Source organism: Coffea eugenioides, chromosome 4 (assembly GCF_003713205.1).
Source record: "Coffea eugenioides isolate CCC68of chromosome 4, Ceug_1.0, whole genome shotgun sequence".
Taxonomy (NCBI): Eukaryota; Viridiplantae; Streptophyta; class Magnoliopsida; order Gentianales; family Rubiaceae; genus Coffea; species Coffea eugenioides.
The window spans coordinates 848,015-871,433 of record NC_040038.1 but is presented as its reverse complement, the minus strand read 5'-3'; the positions used below and the strand labels follow the sequence as shown (position 1 = coordinate 871,433).

At 37.8% G+C, this 23,419-nt stretch overlaps 2 protein-coding genes across 4 annotated transcripts; both read left to right on the top strand.

Annotated features, from left to right (window-relative positions):
* The first annotated feature begins 705 nt into the window (after nucleotides 1–705).
* On the top strand, nucleotides 706–14,061 carry LOC113768302 (nuclear pore complex protein NUP107). 2 transcript variants are annotated; one of them, XM_027312591.1, is made up of 25 exons: nucleotides 706–757; nucleotides 877–984; nucleotides 1,407–1,726; nucleotides 2,568–2,637; nucleotides 3,343–3,458; nucleotides 3,868–3,899; nucleotides 3,986–4,111; nucleotides 4,737–4,895; nucleotides 5,246–5,338; nucleotides 5,465–5,632; nucleotides 5,961–6,059; nucleotides 6,290–6,522; nucleotides 6,604–6,661; nucleotides 7,608–7,696; nucleotides 7,807–7,938; nucleotides 8,314–8,436; nucleotides 9,225–9,323; nucleotides 9,430–9,618; nucleotides 10,127–10,301; nucleotides 10,411–10,567; nucleotides 10,764–10,966; nucleotides 11,309–11,450; nucleotides 12,001–12,161; nucleotides 12,280–12,396; nucleotides 13,656–14,061. In XM_027312591.1, the coding sequence occupies exons 1-25, from the start codon at nucleotides 726–728 to the stop codon at nucleotides 13,722–13,724; spliced, it is 3,270 nt and encodes a 1,089-aa protein (XP_027168392.1). In that variant the 5' UTR covers nucleotides 706–725; the 3' UTR covers nucleotides 13,725–14,061. The 2 variants fall into 2 exon arrangements, with proteins under 2 accessions (XP_027168392.1, XP_027168393.1); XM_027312592.1 differs by lacking the exon at nucleotides 8,314–8,436.
* Nucleotides 14,062–14,882: 821 nt separating this feature from the next.
* LOC113768237 (protein PHYTOCHROME-DEPENDENT LATE-FLOWERING) lies at nucleotides 14,883–23,061 on the top strand. 2 transcript variants are annotated; one of them, XM_027312508.1, is made up of 12 exons: nucleotides 14,883–15,296; nucleotides 16,221–16,263; nucleotides 16,370–16,434; nucleotides 16,564–16,644; nucleotides 16,979–17,059; nucleotides 17,597–17,758; nucleotides 17,838–17,942; nucleotides 18,020–19,368; nucleotides 19,893–20,119; nucleotides 20,207–20,355; nucleotides 21,034–21,072; nucleotides 21,148–23,061. In XM_027312508.1, the coding sequence occupies exons 1-12, from the start codon at nucleotides 15,102–15,104 to the stop codon at nucleotides 22,660–22,662; spliced, it is 4,011 nt and encodes a 1,336-aa protein (XP_027168309.1). In that variant the 5' UTR covers nucleotides 14,883–15,101; the 3' UTR covers nucleotides 22,663–23,061. The 2 variants fall into 2 exon arrangements, with proteins under 2 accessions (XP_027168309.1, XP_027168308.1); XM_027312507.1 differs by having other exon boundaries at nucleotides 16,558–16,644.
* The last annotated feature ends 358 nt before the right edge of the window (nucleotides 23,062–23,419 follow it).

Sequence of the window (23,419 nt, the reverse complement as noted above, 5' to 3'; positions counted from 1 at the left end):
CTATTTCCAACATCAGATATTGACTTCTGTTATTAATGGTTCATTTTGAAATTAGTTAATTTTTTACTTTTTGTAGTGATAACAATTCTTATTTACTTCGGTTCCCTATGCAGTACACAAATTATTGGCATGAATTTGGAGATATATCTAATAGAGATATTTATGTCTCTTTTATTTATATCGCATTACTTTCCAGTTCCTTTTTTGGGTAGGAAATAAGAATCATATAATATTAAGAATTCTTACAGGAAATAAGAATTGATATATATCTAAACAAAAAAGGAGCAAGTCACGTAGGAAATTACTTGTCGTCTCGTTAAACCACGTAGGAAAGAGAAAACATGAAGGGATAAGACTGAGAATACGACTTTATTATATATATATATATGATTTTCTTTAAATCGCGTCATATAACATGAATTTAAATTTGAAATTCAAATCATCCATACGTGCCATACATCCATAGCTGTTACTACTGTTAGTATAAAAAAATTGCTATATTGTTAGTGTATACAAACCCTAATTCTTAATAATATTATTAGGGTTAAATGTACTAAAACCTCTCTAAACTTTACCAATGTTGTGCATTACAGTTACTATTACACCCTCCTAATTTACAGTACTCTGATTTCTGATTTGTGTTGTATTGGGAAAAAAAAAAGTCTGATGTCCTTTACACAAATAACAAAATGAAAACATAAAAAAAAAAAATTGTTGCTACTGCAATGCAGCTGAAGACACTGTCTACTGTTCACAGGTCTGAATAGCTCCGTTCGTTGGAATTAAGCAAAACCCTTCCCGCGCGTAAAGACGCTAGGCTAGGGTTTAAGCTACACAATTCAGGCAAAGCTCACTGCTACCATCTTTCCGTAACAGATTAGGGTTCGAAGCTTTAATCAGAATGGAAGATGTGGATATGGAGGCTTCTCCGAGCTACTTTGACCCCGAAGATCTCAGCATCAGAGAGCAATTTCGTCGATACGGGTAGAGCATCCCCTAAGATTATTTATGCCCTTCTCTACCCTGTTCTATTTCTCTAATGTTCTGGCGCCACAAATTATTGCAGAGTGGTTCATGTAGTAGCCCTAATGTTTTATGCACCCCAAGTTCTCTATATGTTTAATGTCGCCACCACAAAATCTAAAAAGCTACAAAAGGTTGGGTGTGCTCGTATTTCAATTCAACACAAAATTATGCTCGTTGGAATAATCAAACCTAGCCTGAGCACCATAATGTTTGGCTCTCTATATTGGGGAACATCTGAAAAATACGTTCTTTGGCCTATAGCTGATTTTGGGTTTAGATAGTTAACAGGCAATCCTTTTTTCCAGGCATTTCTCCATAACTTATAGTGTGTTTGCAAAGTTGATTGGTTATATGGGGTTAAATGAATTTCTACGATGCAGGAAAAGGCATTCAGGGTCAAGCTTATCACCGCAACATGATAGCGCCGCTTCTAAGCTGAGCGAGATCAGGTCAAATGCTGCACTTTTTCTTGAAGATATAAAACAGGAGGCTGAGGGCCTTGACATGGATGATGGAGGAACACCTCTTAATGCTTTTTCCAAGAGGAGATCGTTCATTGATGATCAGGGACCATCTGAACTGGACTTTGGAAGTGGAATTCGTTCTCTACAAACTCTCAAGCAGGAAGAGGATAGACTGGTTGATAGTGGTGACACAACCTTTTCTCTGTTTGCTTCTCTACTTGATTCTGCACTTCAAGGTGCTTGACATTTCTTTGCTGAATATTCTTACCTTTTTATTTTATTTTATTTTTAACATGTCATTCTAAGTTCATCTCTTGTTACACTCCTTGTTAGTAAGGATGTGCTTTCCAAGCCTGCCAAATGGTGCCTTTAGTGTTAAAACTATTTTTTGAACCTGTTATTGAATTTTTTAAAATTATTTAGTTTGCGAATTTGTGCATGATTTTGAACTTTCTCTGAAGAAATTTCAGATGGGTTTAAATCTTTTGTGAAAGCCATAAAGTATGTTTTTTTTTCTTCTTTTGACTTGTGGATAGGAGCTGCCTAAATGAGATGATGTCATTGGAAGAAAGCTTGTTTAGACTTTGCCTAAAATAACATTTCTGGCCTAGTTTCTGATGTTGACAATTGAGTTCCCACATTGTCAGAGTTACAAATGAAAAAGCAACAAACTTAAACTTATATTTGATTACGACCTTGAACTGATTTGTTGTTCAATATCAAGAGATGCTAATTTATGCCGAGTGAGTTAACTGAACTCGTAAGCTTCGTCCTAGTGACTACCTACTCAAGTTTCTGGTGGGACTCGTAACTGTAGGGCTCTACTATTTGTAAGTATCATTCTGGTCTCACTTAGCATTCTAGTAATCTCAAAGATGGTTTTCTCATTTATACTGCCCATTAAAGTACCCATTTTAAATCAAGCAGTACTCTCTTGGTTGTTACCAATTATATACATATTTTTTTTGGAGTTCATTAAAACTTTGCAGTTAATGCTAGTGGTTTTAGTCTGTTCCATTCCTTTCTAAACTGCCCAGTTATAGGAGTGCCTACAATTCGGCTGTATGTCTGGTGCAGGGTTGATGACTATTCCTGATTTGATATTGCGATTTGAAAGTGCTTGTCGTGAAGTTTCAGAGTCAATCAGGTTTGTTGAACTAATGAAAGTCACCATGTACTCCTGAAAATGAGATCTTTTAACAAATTTTGATGGGACATGTGAATTTGGCTTTACCTTTTTGTGATGTTGTGTTATATCCTTTCCAATCACCTGATAAAGGTATAGACATCATGATATGAAAAATTCTGGACGACAATTCATATTTTGTACAGAAATCTACAGGCAACAGGTTGAGATTTCATTTGATGTGATTGTTTTTACTCAATTAGATTAAGATTTTCCTGGAAACTAAATTTACATACAGATCACATTTCATTATCCCAAAATTGCAATTAGTATTCATGTCTTTTGAGTTCTTCTTATGCACTTAAAATGCTACTGGTTAACAAATAGGAAATGGTAAAATTAAAGTGGAGACTGTCTTCTCTAGCTTATCATGCAAGATAGCCAAAATCCACCAGTTATGGAAGCTTATACTCAACATGAATTCTAAGTGGAATTTAATAGGCATAATTCACTTCCATTCCTTTCCTTTTTACTTGTTTTATTAATTCTACTTTTCCTTTCTGGTGTTATAATATTTTGCATCTATTCATGTATTTCTGCTCTATGAGGTTGTAGAAGACAACTATAACTCGGAGGTGTTTATTTCTGCAAAGAAACTAGTTGAGGATTTCCAATTAATCATCTATTTGACCATTGAATAACATCTCATAGTTTTTTGTCTTGCAGGCCTGGCTCCAATGAAAGACTTAGGATTGTAGAGGATAAACTGATGAGGCAGAAAGCCAGACTGTTGCTTGATGAAGCTGCTTCTTGGTCTCTGCTGTGGTATCTATATGGAAAAGGAAATAAGTCTCTGGCCTTTCTTATGCTATATGTTAGTGGAGACTGTGATTGAACACCTTGCTGTGAATCATTTGCTTGTTTTCAAATTTGCAACATGCACTTTTGAACTATACATAGGATATTAGCACATGGTAGATTGAAAAACATTAATTGCAATATTGTGCATGAATGGTTATATCTACGTTGTTGGGAAATTTGCATATCCAGTTTTCCATATCCACAGAAATAAGTTTGTAAGGCCTTTTTCTTTTCCACTGCAGTTATATTTCCATGACCACTTGTAGTTCTTATTCTTCTTGTTTTTTGAATTGAGGTTGTTCCATGTAAGCATGGGAGTCTTTTTGTTTTTCTTGTTTGGACTCCATGCTTCTTGGAGCCATGATTGTGAAGCTTTTTATGCTTTTGCAGGAAGTGAAGACATTCCAGAAGATCTAATCCTGGTGATGAGCTTTTTATACTCTTGTTTTATTCTGAAACATCTATTTCTCATTTTTCACATCTTGAACGCCCTCTTGATTAATGACAGTTCCCAACAACTTCGCATTTGGAGGCTTGTCAGTTTGTTGCAGCAAATCATACCGCGCAGTTATGCCTCCGGATCATTCAGTGGCTTGAGGGGTTGGCCTCCAAGGCCCTTGATTTGGAGAACAAGGTAGCAAGTTTGACAATCTTTATCCTTATTTGAAGGTTGACTGTTTTTCTTTTAGTGTGGGATGGGGGAAATAGAAAGCATTTGCCAATGGTGTTAAAAAAATATGGTGCAACTCTGTTTGCAAATCATAACTTGTTTTGAACCTGAAATAAGCTTGGGTTAAGCTTGTGATAAAGAGGGAGTCTGACATCTGGTGACGAATATAAGAAAAGGGAAGTTACACTTTATTGCGTTTATGAATTATTAGCTTCGGGGGCCAAGGTTTGGTCTGTGGTATTAATGCCCATGCTCTCTCTCTCTCTCTCACACACACACACACACACACATCCATGCACAGACAGGCAGACAGTGTAAACCTTGAAAGAACTTGATAAGAATTTTTTGGTGAAGACTTAAGGTTGTAGGTATTAGAAAAGTTATTTTCATGTTTTTATTTGTTCTGTCCACATGCAAGCATTTTTGTTACATTGCTATCTGTTTTTTGTCATAAAAGAGTGCTCTTTTAACTTAACAGTAATTCCACTTACCTATATGTGTGTAGTTTTTTGTCTCTTGTTTTCTGCAAAAGAGTGCTCTTTAGCTTAGCAAAATTCACTTTATTCATCTCCATTTTATGTATTTGCAGGTCCAAGGTTCTCATGTGGGTACCTATCTTCCTAAATCTGGAATATGGCATCATACCCAACGGTTTCTGAAGAAAGGTGCCTCAAATCTAAAGACTGTTCATCACTTAGATTTTGATGCTCCAACACGTGAACATGCACAACTATTACCAGATGACAAGGTAAAACAATGAACATACTGTGATAGCTTATCACCTTAAATTAAAATACTGAGTTACTGTTCACCTGGGTTCGTTATTCTTGTGATGTATATTGGATGCCAACTCTATTTTATTTGTAAGGAGAAGCCTTGATTGCCTTTTAATATGGGATACCACTATTTTCACTCTGGCTTTACATCTGCATATCTGGCATGGAATATGTGTTGTATCCTATGAACTCAGGGGAAACAGATTTGAAATGACAAACTAGACAAACTACTACTTGTTCTACTTGTGGTAGCTATGTGTTGGTATTTGCTTATTGTGTATGTGCATTAGTTAATGTCCTAAGCAATTGCTTGTACAAACAGAAACATGATGAATCTCTTCTGGAAGATGTCTGGACTTTATTGAGGGCAGGAAGACTAGAGGAGGCATGCAACCTTTGCCAGTCTGCCGGCCAGGTATGGCTGTCAAAAAGTTATTCATTTCTTCTTATCTTCTGATAAAATTGCTAGTATTTTTAAGAGATTCATTCTATTTTTTTTTTGCCTTTTCTTGGTGTCATAGCATTTATTCTCTTTGAACAGCCATGGAGGGCTGCAACTCTCTGCCCATTTGGAGGATTTGACCTTTTCCCATCCATTGAAAGCCTGGTAAAAAATGGCAAGAGCAGAGTCCTGCAGGCCATTGAATTGGAAAGTGGTATTGGCCATCAATATCGCCTCTGGAAATGGGCTTCTTATTGTGCATCGGAGGTAGATGATTAACATTATAAGTAAAGCTTAGTTGTCAAGTAAAGCAACTATTGTGTATTTTTAGTTCCTATCTGAAGTATTATATGTTTTTTCTTTTTCTTTTTCATTCCTTTGTCCTGTTTATGATCTTTTAAGGTCTTGCTTGATTTCTTGAATGTATCTTCTTGCCTAAGCTGTACTGATGCTTTATGTGAATTGATGTCAATACCATAAAAGTTGTGAACAAAATTAGAAGTTTTAGTACCTATTTTCTTGACAGCCATTGTTTGCACATGATAAGCTTTAGCATTGCTAACTATATATATTCCTTCCTTTCATTGTGTTGAAGCAAATTGCCAAGCAAGATGGTGGGAAGTACGAAATGGCAGTATATGCATCACAGTGTAGTAACTTGAAGCGCATTCTTCCAATTTGTATGGACTGGGAGGTATCTATGCTCTGCTTTACTGGCTTGCAGTTGTATTAATCATCTTGTAACTGGATAGATGACAGGCAAAAGAAGCCTTCCATTATCAGTTCACCTCTTTGAATTGCTTTTATTGTCTAATTCGAGATGACATGGGTGAAGAACCTAAATCCCTAGCTATTTTAATTTTTGGTTTCCTTGTATTTGTGGTTGAACAATTATGAGATGCAGTTAGTGTTATGCTTCTGCAGTCTGCCTGCTGGGCAATGGCCAAATCTTGGCTTGATGTCCAGGTTGATATGGAATTGGCACGCTTGCAACCTGGGGGAATGGATCAATTTAAAAGTTATGAAGAAGCTATTGAGGAAACTCCAGAACAAGGGGATGGTGGTCAGCAAATAGCTGGACCAGATAACTGGCCCCTTCAGGTTTTAAATCAGCAACCCAGACACCTAGCTGCACTGCTTCAGAAACTCCATTCGAGGTTAAGATTTCATGTTTATCCATTATGGGTGTTTTACTGGTATTCTTTGACTATCTCAATTTCCAAGTTCTGCTCATACAGTGACACTGTGCATGAAGCTGTTACACGAGCATGCAAGGAGCAACAGAGGCTAATTGAGGTAATGATCTTTCTGAAAGGAATTCTTGTTTCTGAGAAGATAGCAAATTTAACCTCAGGAATCATTTGACAACTCTCCAGTTTGATTGACAAAAAGTATTGGGGAAAATTGATAAACTGTATATAATGTCAATAGGTGTTCTACATCTGCTGCTACCTCTTACAGATTTATGTTTTCTTCCTCGGTTGTGGATTTGAAACTTCTTTGGTATTCAGAATAGCTAGATTTTTGTGGTGTGATCATCCAATGTGTTGAAGGACATGTTCGACACAAAAAAACTTGCTTATGTAAACTATGGGTCAACTTGTGACTGGCAACTGAAAATTGGATACTCATTTAAAGCTGAAACCTCTAAACAGTAAATCAGAGAGGTGGAATAGGCTGCTTATTTAGGCGGTTGATCCTGTGAAAGTTGATTTTTTCTGGATTTTACTTTCATATCCTAGGGGCTTGTATAACCTTGTACAAGTTCTATTTGGCACAAAATAGTAGACTTGTGCTGCTAACGCAATTCAAGCTGCATCACACACTGTTCTACTTAGATCTTTTTGTGATGTGAGATGTCATTATTCCTTCTTTCCTGCAGCTCTTCCAAGCTGTGACCTTTCCCCATATTTTAGATAATTAATCTTGTTTTCCACTGTCCATTTTTATCATTTTTTATAAAGAGGATCAACAGTGGTTCTCCACTTAACCCCCTTGATGACTTGAAGCTGTGACCTGTCGGTTACAGGTGAAGCGTCTTACCGACTAGGCTACACTTCGTTGTCACAGTCCATTATGTTGATTGTTTGCAAATTCAGAAAGAAAGCAGCCTTTGCGATGGCCAGAGCTCTGCTCTTTTTCTCCTTATTTTTGGTCATAAATTGAAGAGTCTTGTTTTAATGTCTTGAACACTAAATTCTGCTCGAATGGTTTTACTGTCATTGACCAAGCTTTTGAACAGATGAATCTTATGTCAGGAGACATGCCATGCTTGCTTGATCTCATATGGTCATGGATATCTCCTTCAGACGATGACCAAAATGTCTTCAGGTATATGTCCACTATATAAGCTAGAAGGCTATGTATAGACCTTTCTGCTTTATTCCCACTAAAATTTTTCCCTCTCTTTTAACATGATTAGTTGTCTCCACCTTCTGCAGGCCACATGGCGATCCCCAGATGATGCGTTTTGGGGCACATTTAGTGCTTGTGCTTAGATATTTGCTTGCAGATCAGATGAAGGATGATTTCAGAGAGAAAATCATGGCAGTTGGTGATCTCATCCTTCACATGTAAGTCATTATTTTCCTTTTGTGCTAATTATATATGAAATGCTTTTGAACCACACTTCTAGGTGTCAGAGTGCATAGATTAAGAAAAAAGTGGATATGTTTGGTCACTTGGTAAAAATTTTGGATTTCAATGGTTCTTCCCCTAAAACTATAAAGGTATACCTAGAAAACTTATATCATGAGAATAGTATTTGATGCTCGGTTGGTTTTGTGATTAAATTACTGGTCCTCTTAGCATGTTACCAACTTCATTTAGTCCCCTAAATAAACTTTAGATCATCTGTTTCTGTGAATTATATAATCTGGGATCTCTTTTTTGGGTTAATTTAAAGGCCATTTGAGGATAGATGTGTTCACTTTCATATTGCTGTTCAGGTATACTATGTTTCTATTCTCAAAGCAACATGAGGAATTGGTTGGGATATATGCATCTCAGCTTGCACGCCATCGTTGCATTGATCTCTTTGTGCATATGATGGAGTTACGGCTTAATAGCAGGTCTGGTTCAATGAAGTGAAGATTCTTGTTTTGCTGAGTCCTGGTCTGGTGTAAATTTCGGTCCTTCATTATTAGATAGAAAGTTGGCTGACTATTGGTTCCTTGCCTTGCATCGCATTTTCTGGAGAAAAAGTGGGCAGGACTTTAATCATGCCTTGAACCCTTTTATTGCATATGATTAGCTGACTTCAGGAATATGTGCCTGATAAATTAGGCCATACTTGTCTTCATTCATGCATGATGGATAATAATCTTCACTTTAGATACATATCACAAGCTCTGGCCTGGCAGTTAATCAATAGCTGGAGAAAATATGCTCTTTCTTTCTACACAAGCAAACACGTGTATTATGAATGATAGGTCCATTTACTTGTACTTGTTTTCCTTCAAAATCTTTGCTTTCTTCATGTTCTACTTCCATTATTTTGAATTTGGCAGCCCTTTGCTTATATGAAGGTACGTTAGGATGATTTGTCAAATTTAAGTCTGTTTGAGCTTTTAGGTTTGTTGGTGACTGTTATGCTGCCTAAATGACATTGAGGCATATTCTGCTGAGCTTTACCGCAGCATGCTGCATATGATGTATCCCTTCTCCATTTTATGAGTTCTTTAAATTTCTGGTACCAATTCTGGTTCCCAGATGGATTTCTCAGTTCCCCTTGTTCGAAGGAACTGCTACCCTAGGAGGAGCTGCTTTTAGTCTATTAGCTTTTGAGAAATTAATTGTAAGTGCTTACTTGCCTTTGACTTGTTATTCAATGTTTTACTTGCCTTTTTTCTCTCAACAGCGTGCATGTCAGGTATAAGATATTTCTTGCTGCCATTGAGTACTTGCCTTTTTCAGCTGGAGATGACTCTAAAGGCAGCTTTGAAGAAATCATTGAGAGGTATACTTATTTCCTGAAGAATATTTTTGTGTTGTGTAAAGTTAGTGCGAAGGATGCTGTGTTCCAACGGCACAACTGATTCATTGAATTGTAAATTCGTTGTCAGGATTTTGTTGAGATCTCGAGAAATTACAGTTGGAAAATATGATAAACTATCAGATATTGCAGAACAGCACCGTTTGCAGAGTCTTCAAAAAGCTATGGTTATTCAATGGCTTTGCTTTACACCTCCCTCCACAATCAAAGATGCTAAGGATGTTAGTTCCAAACTTCTTCTCCGGGCATTGGTTCATAGGTATTTCTGTCTTTTATCTTCCTTCATGGGTGTATGCTTACACTAACAGAGGCAAGACTTGTCGTGTATAGGTCTTTTCCTCTTTCAAGTCATATTGGTGCACAAAATGGATATATTGAAGCTAAAATCTGTGCAACTAATTATTTCTGGTGCTTCACTTTGTGTATTTTTTATTGTTGGTTTTTCAAGTCCTGTTTATAAGAGTTTTATTGCTTTCCTGCTTTAATCGATGTAGATTTTGGGTTTAAATTCTTCTTAGTCTCTCAAATAAATTGATTTTTTTTCTAATGTTTATTTCTGCAATACAATTACATGTTTGTCAAGATTCGTAAGATACTTCTTTTGCCAATTTTCTCCCTTCGGTTTGTTATTTTCTCCGTATAGGAAGGGGATATGGGAGATGAAATATCATATAGAACTTCCGGATTTGTAGCAGGAATTTTTTGGTCACTGATTTTCTTTTTTCTTTTTTCTCCAAGAATGATGTTAACCTATGATTACTTTATAGCAACGTTCTGTTTCGGGAATTTGCTCTCATCTCAATGTGGAGGGTTCCAGCGAATTCAATTGGGGCCCACACACTGCTTAGTTTACTTGCTGAGCCCTTGAAAGAGCCAACTGAAACTCTCCTTTCTACAGAGGATCATCATCTTACAGAGAATTTGCGAGAGTTTGAGGACTGGGTACCTTTCTGATATCGTAGTTTACATTTCTTCTAAGTTTTTCAATTGAGTCATCATCATTAAGAGTATTATTTTCTTTGTTTACTAATTTATTTGTTTTATCAATTAGAATGAATACTACTCGTGTGATGCAACATACCGGAACTGGCTAAAAGTTGAGTTAGAAAATTCAGAGGTTCCTCCCCGTGAACTTTCAGTTGAGGAAAAGACAAGGGCACTTACAGCAGCCAAAGAAACTCTGGTGTCATCCCTTTTATTGTTACAAAGTAAGTTTTAGTGGGAAAGAGCATTCTGAGATCAAGGATGCAGGTTGATATAGATGCACTAATGTTGTCTGTCATTTGGATTGGACCTAGCTTGCTTATTCTCCTGCTTGCAGTGACCTCTACTATCTTGCTCATCATATTAATTTACTTTTGAACTGGTTTTCTAATAATGAATATCTTTTGATTATGTCTTCAGGAAAAGAAGCTCCTTGGTTGGTTCCAACCCAAGATCGAATTTACGAATCTGAGGAACCTGTATACCTTGAATTACATGCCACTGCGATGCTCTGTCTACCCTCTGGTGAATGCTTGTCTCCGGATGCCACTTTGTGCACAACCTTAACAAGTGCTTTGTACTCTTCGGTGAGCGAGGAAGAAGTGTTGAAACGTCAACTCATGGTACATTTACCTTTAAGTCCTGATTTCCTGGTGAATGAAGATGACAATTAAAAGAATATAATAACACCATTAATATTACAATGAAAAAAAATGACTTATGGTTTCGTGCGGATGCTTTGATCTCCACATGGTTTATTGGCTATTACTTGGATGGCTTAGTACCTGCAAGATGCGATGATTGAGTAATCTACTCCAAGTTTTGACTTTTTCATTCTACTGTAGATTTTAAGTGGGGAGGTCATGGTTGTTACGTCTAAATGTTATCATACTCTTTTTGGGGGATGCCTATCAGGTTGTAGTGTTGCTGTACCTGATAGGCGATGAATGTTGTTTTGGTTTCAGGTGAGTGTCTCTAGGTCAGCGAGGGATGAGTACTCCATTGAGGTGATACTACGCTGTTTAGCAGTAGCAGGCGATGGGCTAGGGATACACGAGGTCAACGATGGTGGTCTCCTATCTACTGTGCTTGCTGCGGGCTTCAAAGGTACTGACTTGCAGTAGCTGCTTTATTTACTTAATATTATATCAAGTCTGGTTTGTGCAAGTCGTGCAAATTTCTTTAATTTACTTATCCCAAGGGTCATAGCAGTGCGTTGAACTGGTTACTGGACGCCAAGCTACTTGGACCACTTCCAGGGGCTACTGCTCTCCCCATGTATGTTTTTGTGCTGAGGATGATACGAACTTGTAGAGGGTCTGAAATTTTATTTCTGGTACATGTGATGGCAATAATCCTGATCTTTCCTTGGGATAAGACTCTCTCTATTCCCTGATACAACTGCACAAATTTGATTCTTGTCCATCAACGACTTCTTCAGCACAGCTTTTATATTTGAAATTTCTAAATACTGCTGTTTAGGCCCATTGTCAGAGTTTGGCTGTATCCAACTAGTATAATTGCTGGTCCAACTGTAAGGACGATTACAATCCAAATCAAGGAATACAGATGTTAAATGAATTGCACTATTATTGTGGTTGATTATGCTTATTCTTTCCTGCAGAATCTTCTGTAGTAACCATATCTTTCGTTACAGGTGAGCTGGTTAGGTTTCAAGCCGGAGTAACTTTGGAAATCTCTAGATTAGATGCTTGGTATTCAAGCAGTCTTGGGTCTTTGGAAGGTCCAGCAACATACATTGTTCGAGGCCTTTGCCGTAGATGCTGCATTCCGGAAATAGCTCTTCGGTGTATGCAGGTGGGCATAGGGTGAAACATAATGAAAAGAAAATTATGAAATATATAGAACTGTGAACTAGCAGCCAGAGAATTAATTTCTGTGTCCTTTTTTGAGTCTCTATTTTGGTAATTCATAGGTTTCCGTTTCCCTCATGGAGGCCGGCAATCCAGCCGAAAGCCATGATGAATTAATTGATCTAGTCTCATGTGCTGAAACTGGATTTCTTCATTTATTTAGTCAGCAGCAGATGCAGGTGAGCACAGTTCTTAAATTTGTCTCTTTTCAATTACAAGAATTTGGACCACAAAAGATCTTCTGTCCCACATTTTGTATCATTTCCTGTTCCAACATCTATTAAATTGCCATATATCCTTCATGAGCATCCTATTATAATTCTTTTTCTTGTTCCTTTAGGTTCTAACACTACTAAGAGAGTTGAATGTAAAAGATCACAGACTAAAAAAAACAAAAATTAACTAAAAAAATGTGGTTTTAATGAATTTTTTGATTTTTTGTTTCTCTATTATATATTTTTATTTAGTTTGTTATCTTTGTATTCTACCCTGTAAAAAGAATTAAAATGAGATGTTCCAGAAGGGTATATGACAATTTAATAAATGTTGGGACAAAGAGTCGTATAGGAAATGAGATAGAAGACCCCTTGCAAATTTCGACTGGGTAGTTACTTGCAAATGGCTTCATTAGTAAATAGAATTTATTGGGGTCTGGTTTGCTTCCTGTTTTGTCATATTAATTGGTTATACCAGTATCTCTGCACTTGCTTTTCCGTAAGTGCTTTGTGCAGAAACAGTGGGGCTTGTCGTCTCTCTTTCCTTATGCTTTACTTATGGATTAAATACTGAGATACAGTTAGACTTAACTGACATCCAGCAGTCTTGAATCTAGAACATCTAATTCCCTGGTCTCAAGCTTGGTTTTTTATCATCAGACCATTGCCTCATTGGCGATAGTCAAATTACTTGAGATTTGAAAATAGAATTAAATGATACCAAATGCTTTATTGTTGCTATTGTGTGTGTGTGTGTGTGTGTTTTAAATTTTTTCCCTCCTCCTTAGTGCCAATATTTATTGCATGTTCAAGTAGTGTCTCGAAAAGCCCTTGTTTTTTTTGTTTTAACCAGATTCTATCCACACTTATATGCTAAATTTTGAAATGCGAGCGTCGAGCACATCACTATAGGAACTTCTCGTGCTTTTGACATTTATTAGTTGGAATTAGGTAAATATCACTTTAGAAACTATTTGAGAGTCAATTGAAACAGAAGCCAGTCAAAAACCTTAGCCTTTTTTCTTCTGCTTACCTTTCTGGTTTTTGCATTCTTTGTTACTCGCTTGATTGTTAACAAAGAAGGTACCGAGCAAGTTTCCCTCTGGGTTGATTGGTTGTGACCGGCACTGACCAAGCTCCTCTTGCAGAAGTTTTGATTTGTATTATTATTGCTGTGCCCATATTGCGTGCTGCTGACTGGTTTGGGATTTGGTTTGCTGCAGGAATTTTTGTTATTTGAAAGAGAATACTCAATTCATAAAATGGAGCTTCTGGAAGATAATTTTTCCTGACTCATTTCGACGGTGCAAATTGGAATGGGATCTTAAGCGCTTGGTTTCCAGTTTGGTGAAAAAAAAAAAAAACTCTTGGGTTCCGCCATTGGTGTACTATACCCTGTACACTGCTGCACCGTTCTTGATGTAGATCATGCTGTGTCTAACTTATTGTGATGTATGTGTATACGCACGAGCAAAAAATGTACCCCTTGACTGCAAATACCTTACATAGATCATCTAACTAGTTATGGGGGCTTAATATCCGAAACATCTATCTTTCCCTTGTCAATTTCTCTTGCAATTTATTTTAACACAATTACTTGTGATGCTGAAACTCGTTTAGATTGCTATTTTTTGGAGTTTTTGTAAAAAGAATATATAGTAATGATTTGACTTAATGTATGTGAGGTAAAAGGATGATTCGAAAATACGATTACGGAAAACATAAAAATTTTCTTTTTCTGGGGAATATGGGAAATAATTGCAGTAGGGATGAATGATAGTGAGCCATATTGTATTCTGAGTTCCCTTATTTATTTACGTCTCAATGCCATTTGAGCTGAGTACCTCTTGTAGGTCAATTTCTTTTACTCACTCGATTGAAAAGGCTGGAGATTTTCGCTTTTTTTTTTTTTTCCTGGAATTCCATAACGAGTTGAACTTTGTGTTTAAGCTTGCATGTTTTTTTTTGGAAATAATATTTAGTAATACAAAATTCTAGTACAACTTAAGAATTTACTATTAAAAAAGGAAAAAGTAAAAATCGAACCATTTTAATTGAGTTGACAAAAGACATTGACCCACAAGAGATACTAAGCTTAAATTAAAGTATCATTTCAAAAAAGCAATTTATAGGACCAATTTAGCGTTGAACTCGAGATTTTCATGACAAAAAAGTTCAACAACTTTTGATATCAAACGGAGGTCGAGCTATATTGGAAATCCTACTAATCACAAATTTCCTATTCAGATTTGGTTTAATTGATTGAACAATGAATTAATTAAAAAAATTTCACTTTAAACGAGCTAAATATCTTTGTAGACGGACAGTTCATCCAAACCGAGCCTCGACTCTGCGGTCGGCTGGCCCAAACCCAAAGTTCTACAAAACCCCTTCCTGCCTTCTCCTCACAAAGGAATTTTTTTTTTTTTAAATATAATAATAAATAAAAGTCTTCCTTCCCTGATCGTCCCTCGGAAATTCGGTTCCTCCTCACTAACTATAATGCAGTAAATGTTCATTGCTGCTGAAGTTCTGCGACTGGAAAAGCTTTTCAAATTGCAGAGGTTTTATTGCCCAATACCAGCAAAGCATTCGCCAGAGATGAATTGTTCAATTTTGAGATGAGAAGATAACTGTTCCCCATTAGACACTGAGAGATTTAATAAGCCATGGGGATTTCGTTTAAGGTTTCCAAGAATGGTAGGCGGTTTCGCCCCAAACCGCTCCCTCTTCGACCCGACAGTTCCTCCGTTCCTGCTCCCTCCGATGGAGCAGACGACGTCATCTCCGTTCGCACTTCTAAAGATACCAATCATATCGTCGGAAAAACTGAATCTGCTTCCATGTCAACTCCTAAACCCGCAGTATGGCTTCTCTTTTCACAATTTGCTTTTTGGAGATTTATTTTTTTCTTTTTTTAGTGTTTAATTTTTCATCTGTTATCAATTCAGTAGGTACGGTTCAGTATTGATGCCTTTTGCTCTACAACAAAAATAATTTTATTGGTTCGAGTTTTTTTTGGCAGTGAAAGTTGCTAGTGTCTTCTGTTTCATTAAGTTGGAAATTTTAAGTTCATTCGGTGGCTTAATGAGTAGGGAGAGATTTTACACTTGTGATCGCTATGCACAGAAATGGACGTTTTATGAAATATTCTCCTTCTTGTGATTCAGCTTTGCTAATCGCCGAAACTGATAACAACGAAAAGAGCAAATAAATTAATCAATAGATAAACAACTACTATTTAAATGATAGTAACAATAATGTGGCTGTTCCCCCTCCCTCCCCCAACATCTTTGGTTGAGCATATGATTTTGGGAATGCATTTAGTCATGCTATAAAACCTTTTCATTGGAGTCATTTGTTGGATAATCATAATATTTGGAGAGGAGAGGTGGTAAGGATGACTATAGTTTTGATTTACTTAAAGAAAATGGATTAATCTTTCATATACTGTTAGCATTGGATGAATGACAATTATGCAAAATTTGAATTTGAAATTCAACTTTTGCACATACGTAATGCATCCAACAGTGATAATGTATACATTGTCAGCGCATATGAGATTTACTCAAAACAAAATTGCATATGCAGATATTGCTCTTTCTAACCAAACAATCATATCATGCTTCCTAATACAAGAGCAAAATTGGGGATTTTGTTTTGGTCACTATGAAGGGAGCAAAATGGTATAGTCGATATGTATTGAAAAGGAAAAAAAAAAAAGCTATCATTTATTGATAAAAACTCTCTTGTTTGTTTCCAATTTCAATATTTTATTTTGTGTGCAGGTTGACTTTAGCGAGAGGGACAATGACACTTCTGGAACCTCAGGTATGTCAAATTCTTCTGAAGAACTTGTAGATAATTTCTTTTATTTCTGCAGCAGTAGTATTTGTATTAATTGGTAACCTTTCTCTTTTTGTTCCAATTCCACTAGAAACTGAAGTTTCGTTTACACTGAGCCTTTTCCCAGATGGATATTCTATTGGAAACCTCCCTCAGGTTTGTTTCAATATCTTTTATTTGGAAAGCATGCCAACATAACTGCTTGAATAACGAAGAAAAGAAAATTTTGGCACACCTAGTGCTGTATATAACTATTGGAGATGATTATTCTTTCCTTAGTTTCAGGGTGAATCTGGGCATCAGCTATCTGCTGAAGTTCCAAAATATTTGCATCCATATGATAGAGCATCTGAAAGTCTCTTTTCAGTAAGTACATAGTTAATACCTTTTGCTTTACTTGCAAATATTCCTATTCTATGTTTTTTTTCCCTTGAATTGATATTTCATTTGTGCTTATTTAACGTATTATTGTTTTTTTCCATGTAATACTGTTTTTATTGTACAAAAGTGACAAAAATGTTAATTAGCTATTTATCATCTTTTTTTACTTCTTGATGCATGAAGTAAATTTGGTGCCTTTGAGGTCTGGTTTTGTTATAATCATTTTGTCTCTTGCCTTCTGGTTTATGTAATCGAGAATATCTTGATAATTGAATGGTTTTTCTTTCCTTTTTTCCCCTCTACATTCTTGTGTATGAAGGCTATTGAATCTGGTCAGTTGCCTGGGGATATTCTGGATGATATACCATGCAAGTACACAAATGGGATGCTTGTTTGTGAGGTAAGTTATCTCGAGTTCATTGTAGTTTTTGGGTAACTCTGTATCAGTTATATGATCGGTATGGGGATTTTTGGAAAAATTTGCATGTTGGTGTGGGCATTTGCTGACATGGTAACCTCAGTTTGAAAGCAGTTCAATTCTGGCTTTCTGTATCCTCTGGCTTTGTGTATCATCTGAAAAAATGGGAAAGGAAAAACCAGCTAATAATTTCATTCTAACTTCTGTATACACTGTGATAAATATATGTGACAGCCCAGACAATTATGTTCCCTAATCAAACTTTTGTTTTGTATTGCATCTCCATCTTTCTCTCATCTGCGTGTAAAAGAGGGACATGTTGTGGTTATCTCTTATCTTTCTTCATTTATATATGCCCTTTTTCTCTTAATCTGTTGTCTTCTAGTATCATGCTCTTGTTTTGATTCTCGTATTCTGGCTTGCCTAATACATCCATCATAGTGTGTGAGTACTTTTGCTATTTACACCTTTAAAGTTATGAATAAGTTAGTGATGAGGTGGTTGTAATCCTTATTACAGGTCCGAGATTATAGAAAGTGTTTATCTGAAGCAGGAGTTACTGTGCCTTCTGCCAGTGTTTCTCCAATTATTAACAGGGTATGTCTTAGGATGTCTCTGGAGAACGTTGTCAAGGATATCCAATCAATCTCTGACAGTGGTTGGACATATGGTGATTTGATGGTTAGTATGGTTGTCATTCTTATGTCAGCATAAGAAGGAAATATTACCTAATGTCATGCAATCATTTGCCTTTGGATAGGAAGTGGAGTCTCGAATAGTGAAAGCCCTACAACCTAAACTCTGCCTAGATCCAACTCCAAAGTTTGATAGGCTTTGTGAAAATCGAACTTCCACTCCCATTAAGGTAATCCTGTTGTAACTTACTTCAGGAGATGTTTTTGTGATCGGACACCACTAAGGTTATCCAATTTGTTTCTGCAGTTAAATTTGTCTCTAAGTAGCATGAGGAGGGAAAGGTTAAAGCGTATTCCAGAAGTTACAGTGACATCAAATAAGAGTATCCATGGGAAAAAGATATGCATAGAGAGAGTTCCTGAGGGCTCAAGATTTGGAGATTCTGGAACTGCACTGCAGCAGCCTATCCATGATAATCTGCAGATTCAAAATAATGGTCCAAACAGTATGCTTGCCCTTAGGTCTAATAGCTTTGGGCCAAATGCATCTGTCCCATCATCTCCTTTGGTATCTCAGCAGTCAAAATACCAAATGGGGGTTGGTAGCCCAAGATATATGCAGGATCATATGTCAGGAGCTGTTTCGAATGCATCAGGTGGTTCTCTTCCTGGGCAGGACATGATTATCAATTATGCTGATAATATGAGCTCTGGTGCTGCTTCTTTTCATGGTAGGAGGGATAATCAAGAAACACAATCGAATTCAAACAAGAGATCAAGACTTACTGCTATTGGTGCTCATGGAAATCAACAGCAAATTGTAGGATCACAAATGGAGAGCTTCCATGGATCGGATTCGCAGTGGAAGAATACACTTTTACAGCAGCAATCACGCATTCAGTATGCTACTTCTGGAATGCAGAAGTATCCACAGCAAATATTTGAAGGGGGTTTAAATCAAGAAGCTGGGGCAGCGCCATTCTCCCAAGGAATGAGGTATGGCTTAAAGGAAGAGCCAGTTGAGACAGAGAGATGGGACAAGCCAGAGCTAGGACAAACTAGAAATGAAATGCATGTGCTGGAGTCCGAACTAAATCAAACAGATTCTCCGCAGTCCCGACTTCAGCAAAGACTACCACAGCAACTTGTTCGATCTAGTTTTGCTCAGACTCCTTGGAATAATCTTAGTCAGCCTCTTGAAAGTAATTCTAGAAAAGAGGATCCATACCACAAGAGGAAGGTAGTGCAAAGTCCTCGTGTTTCTGCTGGAGGCATACCTCAGTCTCCTTTGTCATCAAAGTCTGGAGAATTTTCTAGTGGTTCAGTAGGGCCCCAGGTTGGAGCAGCTGTAACGAGTGGATATATATTATCCCAAAAGGAGAAGCCAGGAATCACATCGGTTTCTCCAATTGGCTGTACAACTTCTTTGACGTCAAGTGCTAATGATTCTATGCAACGTCAACACCAGGGACAAATTGCTGCAAAGCGAAGATCCAACTCTCTTCCCAAAACCCCCGCTATAAGTGGAGTTGGTTCTCCAGCTAGTGTTAATAATATGAGTATGCCAATAAATGCTAGCAGTCCTGTTGGAACTCCTCCTTTGGCAGATCCAGTTATGATTGATAGGTTCTCGAAAATTGATACGGTGACTGCAAGGTATGATGCTGATCAAAATGCTATTGCACTACAGCATGATTTGTTTGGCATGTTTTTTCAGGCAATTTCCACAAACCTTCAGCTTACTGTTTCTCCATATTACCCTTTGACGTATGTGTCTAATATCTGAGTTCAATTGCTCTAGATTTTGACCTTTCCTTTTCTTACTGTATGAGAGTACTTGAATATTGGTAAAATGCAGAAAATCATGTTTAGAATGATTCACCAAGGGTCAATGTTGCAGAGCTTTTCACATAGCAAGGATGTCCAATATGGACTGACCAATATCTTACATTGCAAAAATAATTGCCTGTTCCAAGTTTCACGAGGGATTGTAGCCTATGCGTGCTGCTATTGTATTAAGCAGTTTGTTATGCTTTTAGTTCTTATTTATGTTAAATGTCCTTAACTTCACTCTTCTTTGATCAACAATTATGTTTGCTTAATTTTCGGAGTACTTGTGAGGAAATTTTCGTGTCAATCACTCAAAAATCTTTGTTTTTGGGATTTGCTGATATTTTCAGATTCCAACTTAATTGCAAAAAGAGTAAGGTGGATGAGTACCCTATGAGGAAAACGAATGTATTCCCTGCTCAGCAGCTGTTGGCTCTTCTCTCAAATGATTCAAGCAATGAAAACTTCAAGGATGAGTCACGTAAAATGCCATTGTCAACCTCACTTGCAGGTGGGAACATGAATGTTTGCAAGACGAGGGTGTTAAATTTTATGCTGACAGAGCGCATAGTTCAAGGTTTGTTGGGACTGGAGTTTTAGATTTTGATCTTTACTGTGGGTGTTGATCTGATTGATCCTTTTGCTTACAAATTATATCCGTCAGGGAATGGTTATTCTATTGTGCCCAAGGCTCGGACTAGATTGATCATGTCAGAGAAGCCGAATGATGGTACTGTAGCAATTCATATTGGAGAGATAGAAGATGCCCAGTACTTGGCTGCGGAAGACTACCTTCCTACCTTACCCAACACGGTGAGTTTCAGGATTATCTTTCAATCTGGGTGTTTATTCCTTTCCCTCAGCTGTCTGCCTGCCTTGCCCCTATTTGGAATGATACCGAAGTCCGAATATCTTATTCTTATTAAACAATTATGTATTGCATACTTCTCATTACTGTGGTTTAAGAATCAGTTGGCTTTCCTCCTCTGCTAGCCTGTGCATTTCCTTTCATGGTTGAACTAATGAAACACCCTAAATCAAGGAGGAGAAACAGGAAGTAGAAAATGAAAATGTTGAAGGAAGAACAAGAAGAAGGGAAAAAAGGAAAATTAAAAAAACCATTTTATACCTGTAGGCGTATTAAAAAAAAGGGGGGGGGGGTGGGAAATTTATATACCCAGAGGTGTATAAAGATCACATGTTCAGAACCAATAAAACTAGGTCCTGCTCATAGAACTCGGGGGCTGTTCCTACCTTTTTAAGCTGCTGAAATCCCGGTCGCACACGCCAAAAGTTTTCCGCGATAGATTTCCTTGTAGTAGTTCCTTATGCTAAGTGGCTAGTTGTTTGAGTACTGATTCTTCACATTTCATCTGCACCAGCTGAATTTTCTTTCCATCCTTTAGTCCACCAGAGACAAAATAGCATCTCTGTGCCTTTGTAGATTGTTTTGTAGTAGTTCTGACATCAATTGTATGGTAATTGTAACAGCACACGGCAGATTTGCTTGCAGCACAATTCTGTTCACTGGTACGTTACTTCTAATGTTCATATCACTCTCTTTTTCTTCTTCCTTGTCTTGTAATGATCTCATCCTTTATCCAGATGATACGTGAAGGATATCTTGTTGAAGATCTTGTCCAACCAAAACCAATTCCAACAACGAGTGCCTCAAGCAACCAACCTAGTGCTCCAGGAGTTCTTCCTAATAATCCTGCTGAAATGCAGCAGTATCCAGCAGGAGTTTCAGGTCCTCCATCAAATGACAGTAGTAAGCCATCAAACAGTGGAGCTCTGTCATTGAATCCATCCAATAATTTACAAGCACCGAGAATGCTAGCTCCTGCGAATGTACAGGGAGTACATATCTCCCAAGGGCTTCTGCCTGGGACTTCAATGCCATCCAGGCCACAGCAACCTGACCCACTACCAACTTTGCAGCAGCAGCAACTGCAGAGTCAACATCAGTTGATGCAGCAGCAGCAGCTCCAAAGATCACCCCTCATGCTTGCTGCTAATCCAATGTTGAATACTATGGGGCAGAATTCCAATATGCAGTTGGGCAATCACATGGCAAATAAACCTTCACCCCTCCAACTTCAGATGCTGCAACACCAGCAGCAGCAGCTGCAGCCACAACAGCAACAACAGCAGCAGCAGCAGCAGCAGATGCAGAGGAAAATGATGATGGGTCTTGGAACTATAGGTATGGGAAACATGGCAAATAACATGGTTGGGCTTGGAGGCCTGGGCATGGCAGGTGTACGGGGAGTTGGTGGAGCAGGAATTTCAGCACCAATGCCATCTATTGCAGGAATGGGCAACTTGGCTCAGAATCCAATGAATCTTAGCCCAGCTTCAACTATAAGCAACACAATTAGCCAACAGTTACGCTCTGGGGCTCTTACTCCAGCACAAGCTGCTCTGATGCAAACAAAGATAAGGATGGCACAAAATAGAGTGAACATGCTGAGTGGCCCTCAATCAAGTATTAGTGGTATTACCGGTCCTCAATCCAGTATTAGTGGTATTACTGGTCCTCAATCCAGTATTAGTGGTATTACTGGAGCTAGGCAGATGCATGCTGGAGCTACGGGTCTTTCAATGCTAGGTCCTGCTCGAGGCAACCTCAATCCTATGCAAAGAACTATGGGACAAATGGGTCCACCAAAGTTAATGACTGGGATGACTCCTTACATGACCCACCAGCAGCAGCAGCAGCAGTTGCAACAGTTGCAACAGTTGCAACAGCAGCAACAGCTTCAACAACAGCAACAGCAATTACAGCAACAACAAGAAACTGCTTCACCTCTGCAGGCTGTTGCTTCTCCTCCACAGGTAGGTTCACCATCTAATATGGGAATGCCACAGCAAATAAATCAACAGACTAACCAGCAGCAGCAGCAACAGCAGGCCAGCCCACAGCAAATGAGTCAGAGAACTCCAATGAGCCCACAACTAAGTTCAGGGGCTATACATACCATGAGTGCTGGTAATCCAGAAGCTTGCCCAGCAAGCCCTCAACTGAGTTCTCAGACTCTGGGTTCTGTCAGTAGCATCGCTAATTCTCCCATGGAGCTGCAAGGTGTCAACAAGAGTAATTCAGTTAATAATGCATAGAAGAATGTGGAGATTTTGATTTTGATTCCCTGGCGGTTTCTTTTAGCTGCCTTGGTCCACCTCAGCTCCTTAGCAGCATATCTGATTGGCAATATTGTTGTTACTTGGCGTGTAGTGTCTATGCCTGATGTCGTATTGTGGTGCCTTGTAAAATTTGTACGATTATATGTATGTATATTAGTAGTCATCTTAGTTTTTACGAGTATGTTCAGTCTTGGTGTATTAGCACCTTTAGTTTCTCAAAATAACACTTCTAATTACAATTTATTGCTTGCAGGAAACTTAAAATTCTGCAGCAACAAGAATTTGTAAGTATAGAAAAGTGCTTTGGTTATTGGACGGTATTGTCAAATGTTTGTTCTAATCTTTTCAGGCAAATAACAAGTGGTGCTTTGGTTATTGGACGGTATTTTCAAATGTTTGTTCTAATCTTTTCAGGCAAATAACAAGTGTTAATCATTGCGATTAATTGACCATTCTAATTACTATAGTTACTCAAACAAAATCTTGAAGTCTTTAAAATTTTCTTCCTTTGACAAGTTTCTTGTATCGTGTTATACACATTAGATAGGCAGTACTGGCGTCTATAACCATTGATCCAATACAAAACGGTCCCAAGACTCACGATCACGGTGCCTTTTCGTGTTGGTCTATCATATCCTATGTACCTTCATATTTCCCGCTACAACTACTAGGAAGGGATGAAGAATTGCGGAATACATGGATGCAACGTCAGATGTACTTAATTTGTTTTACG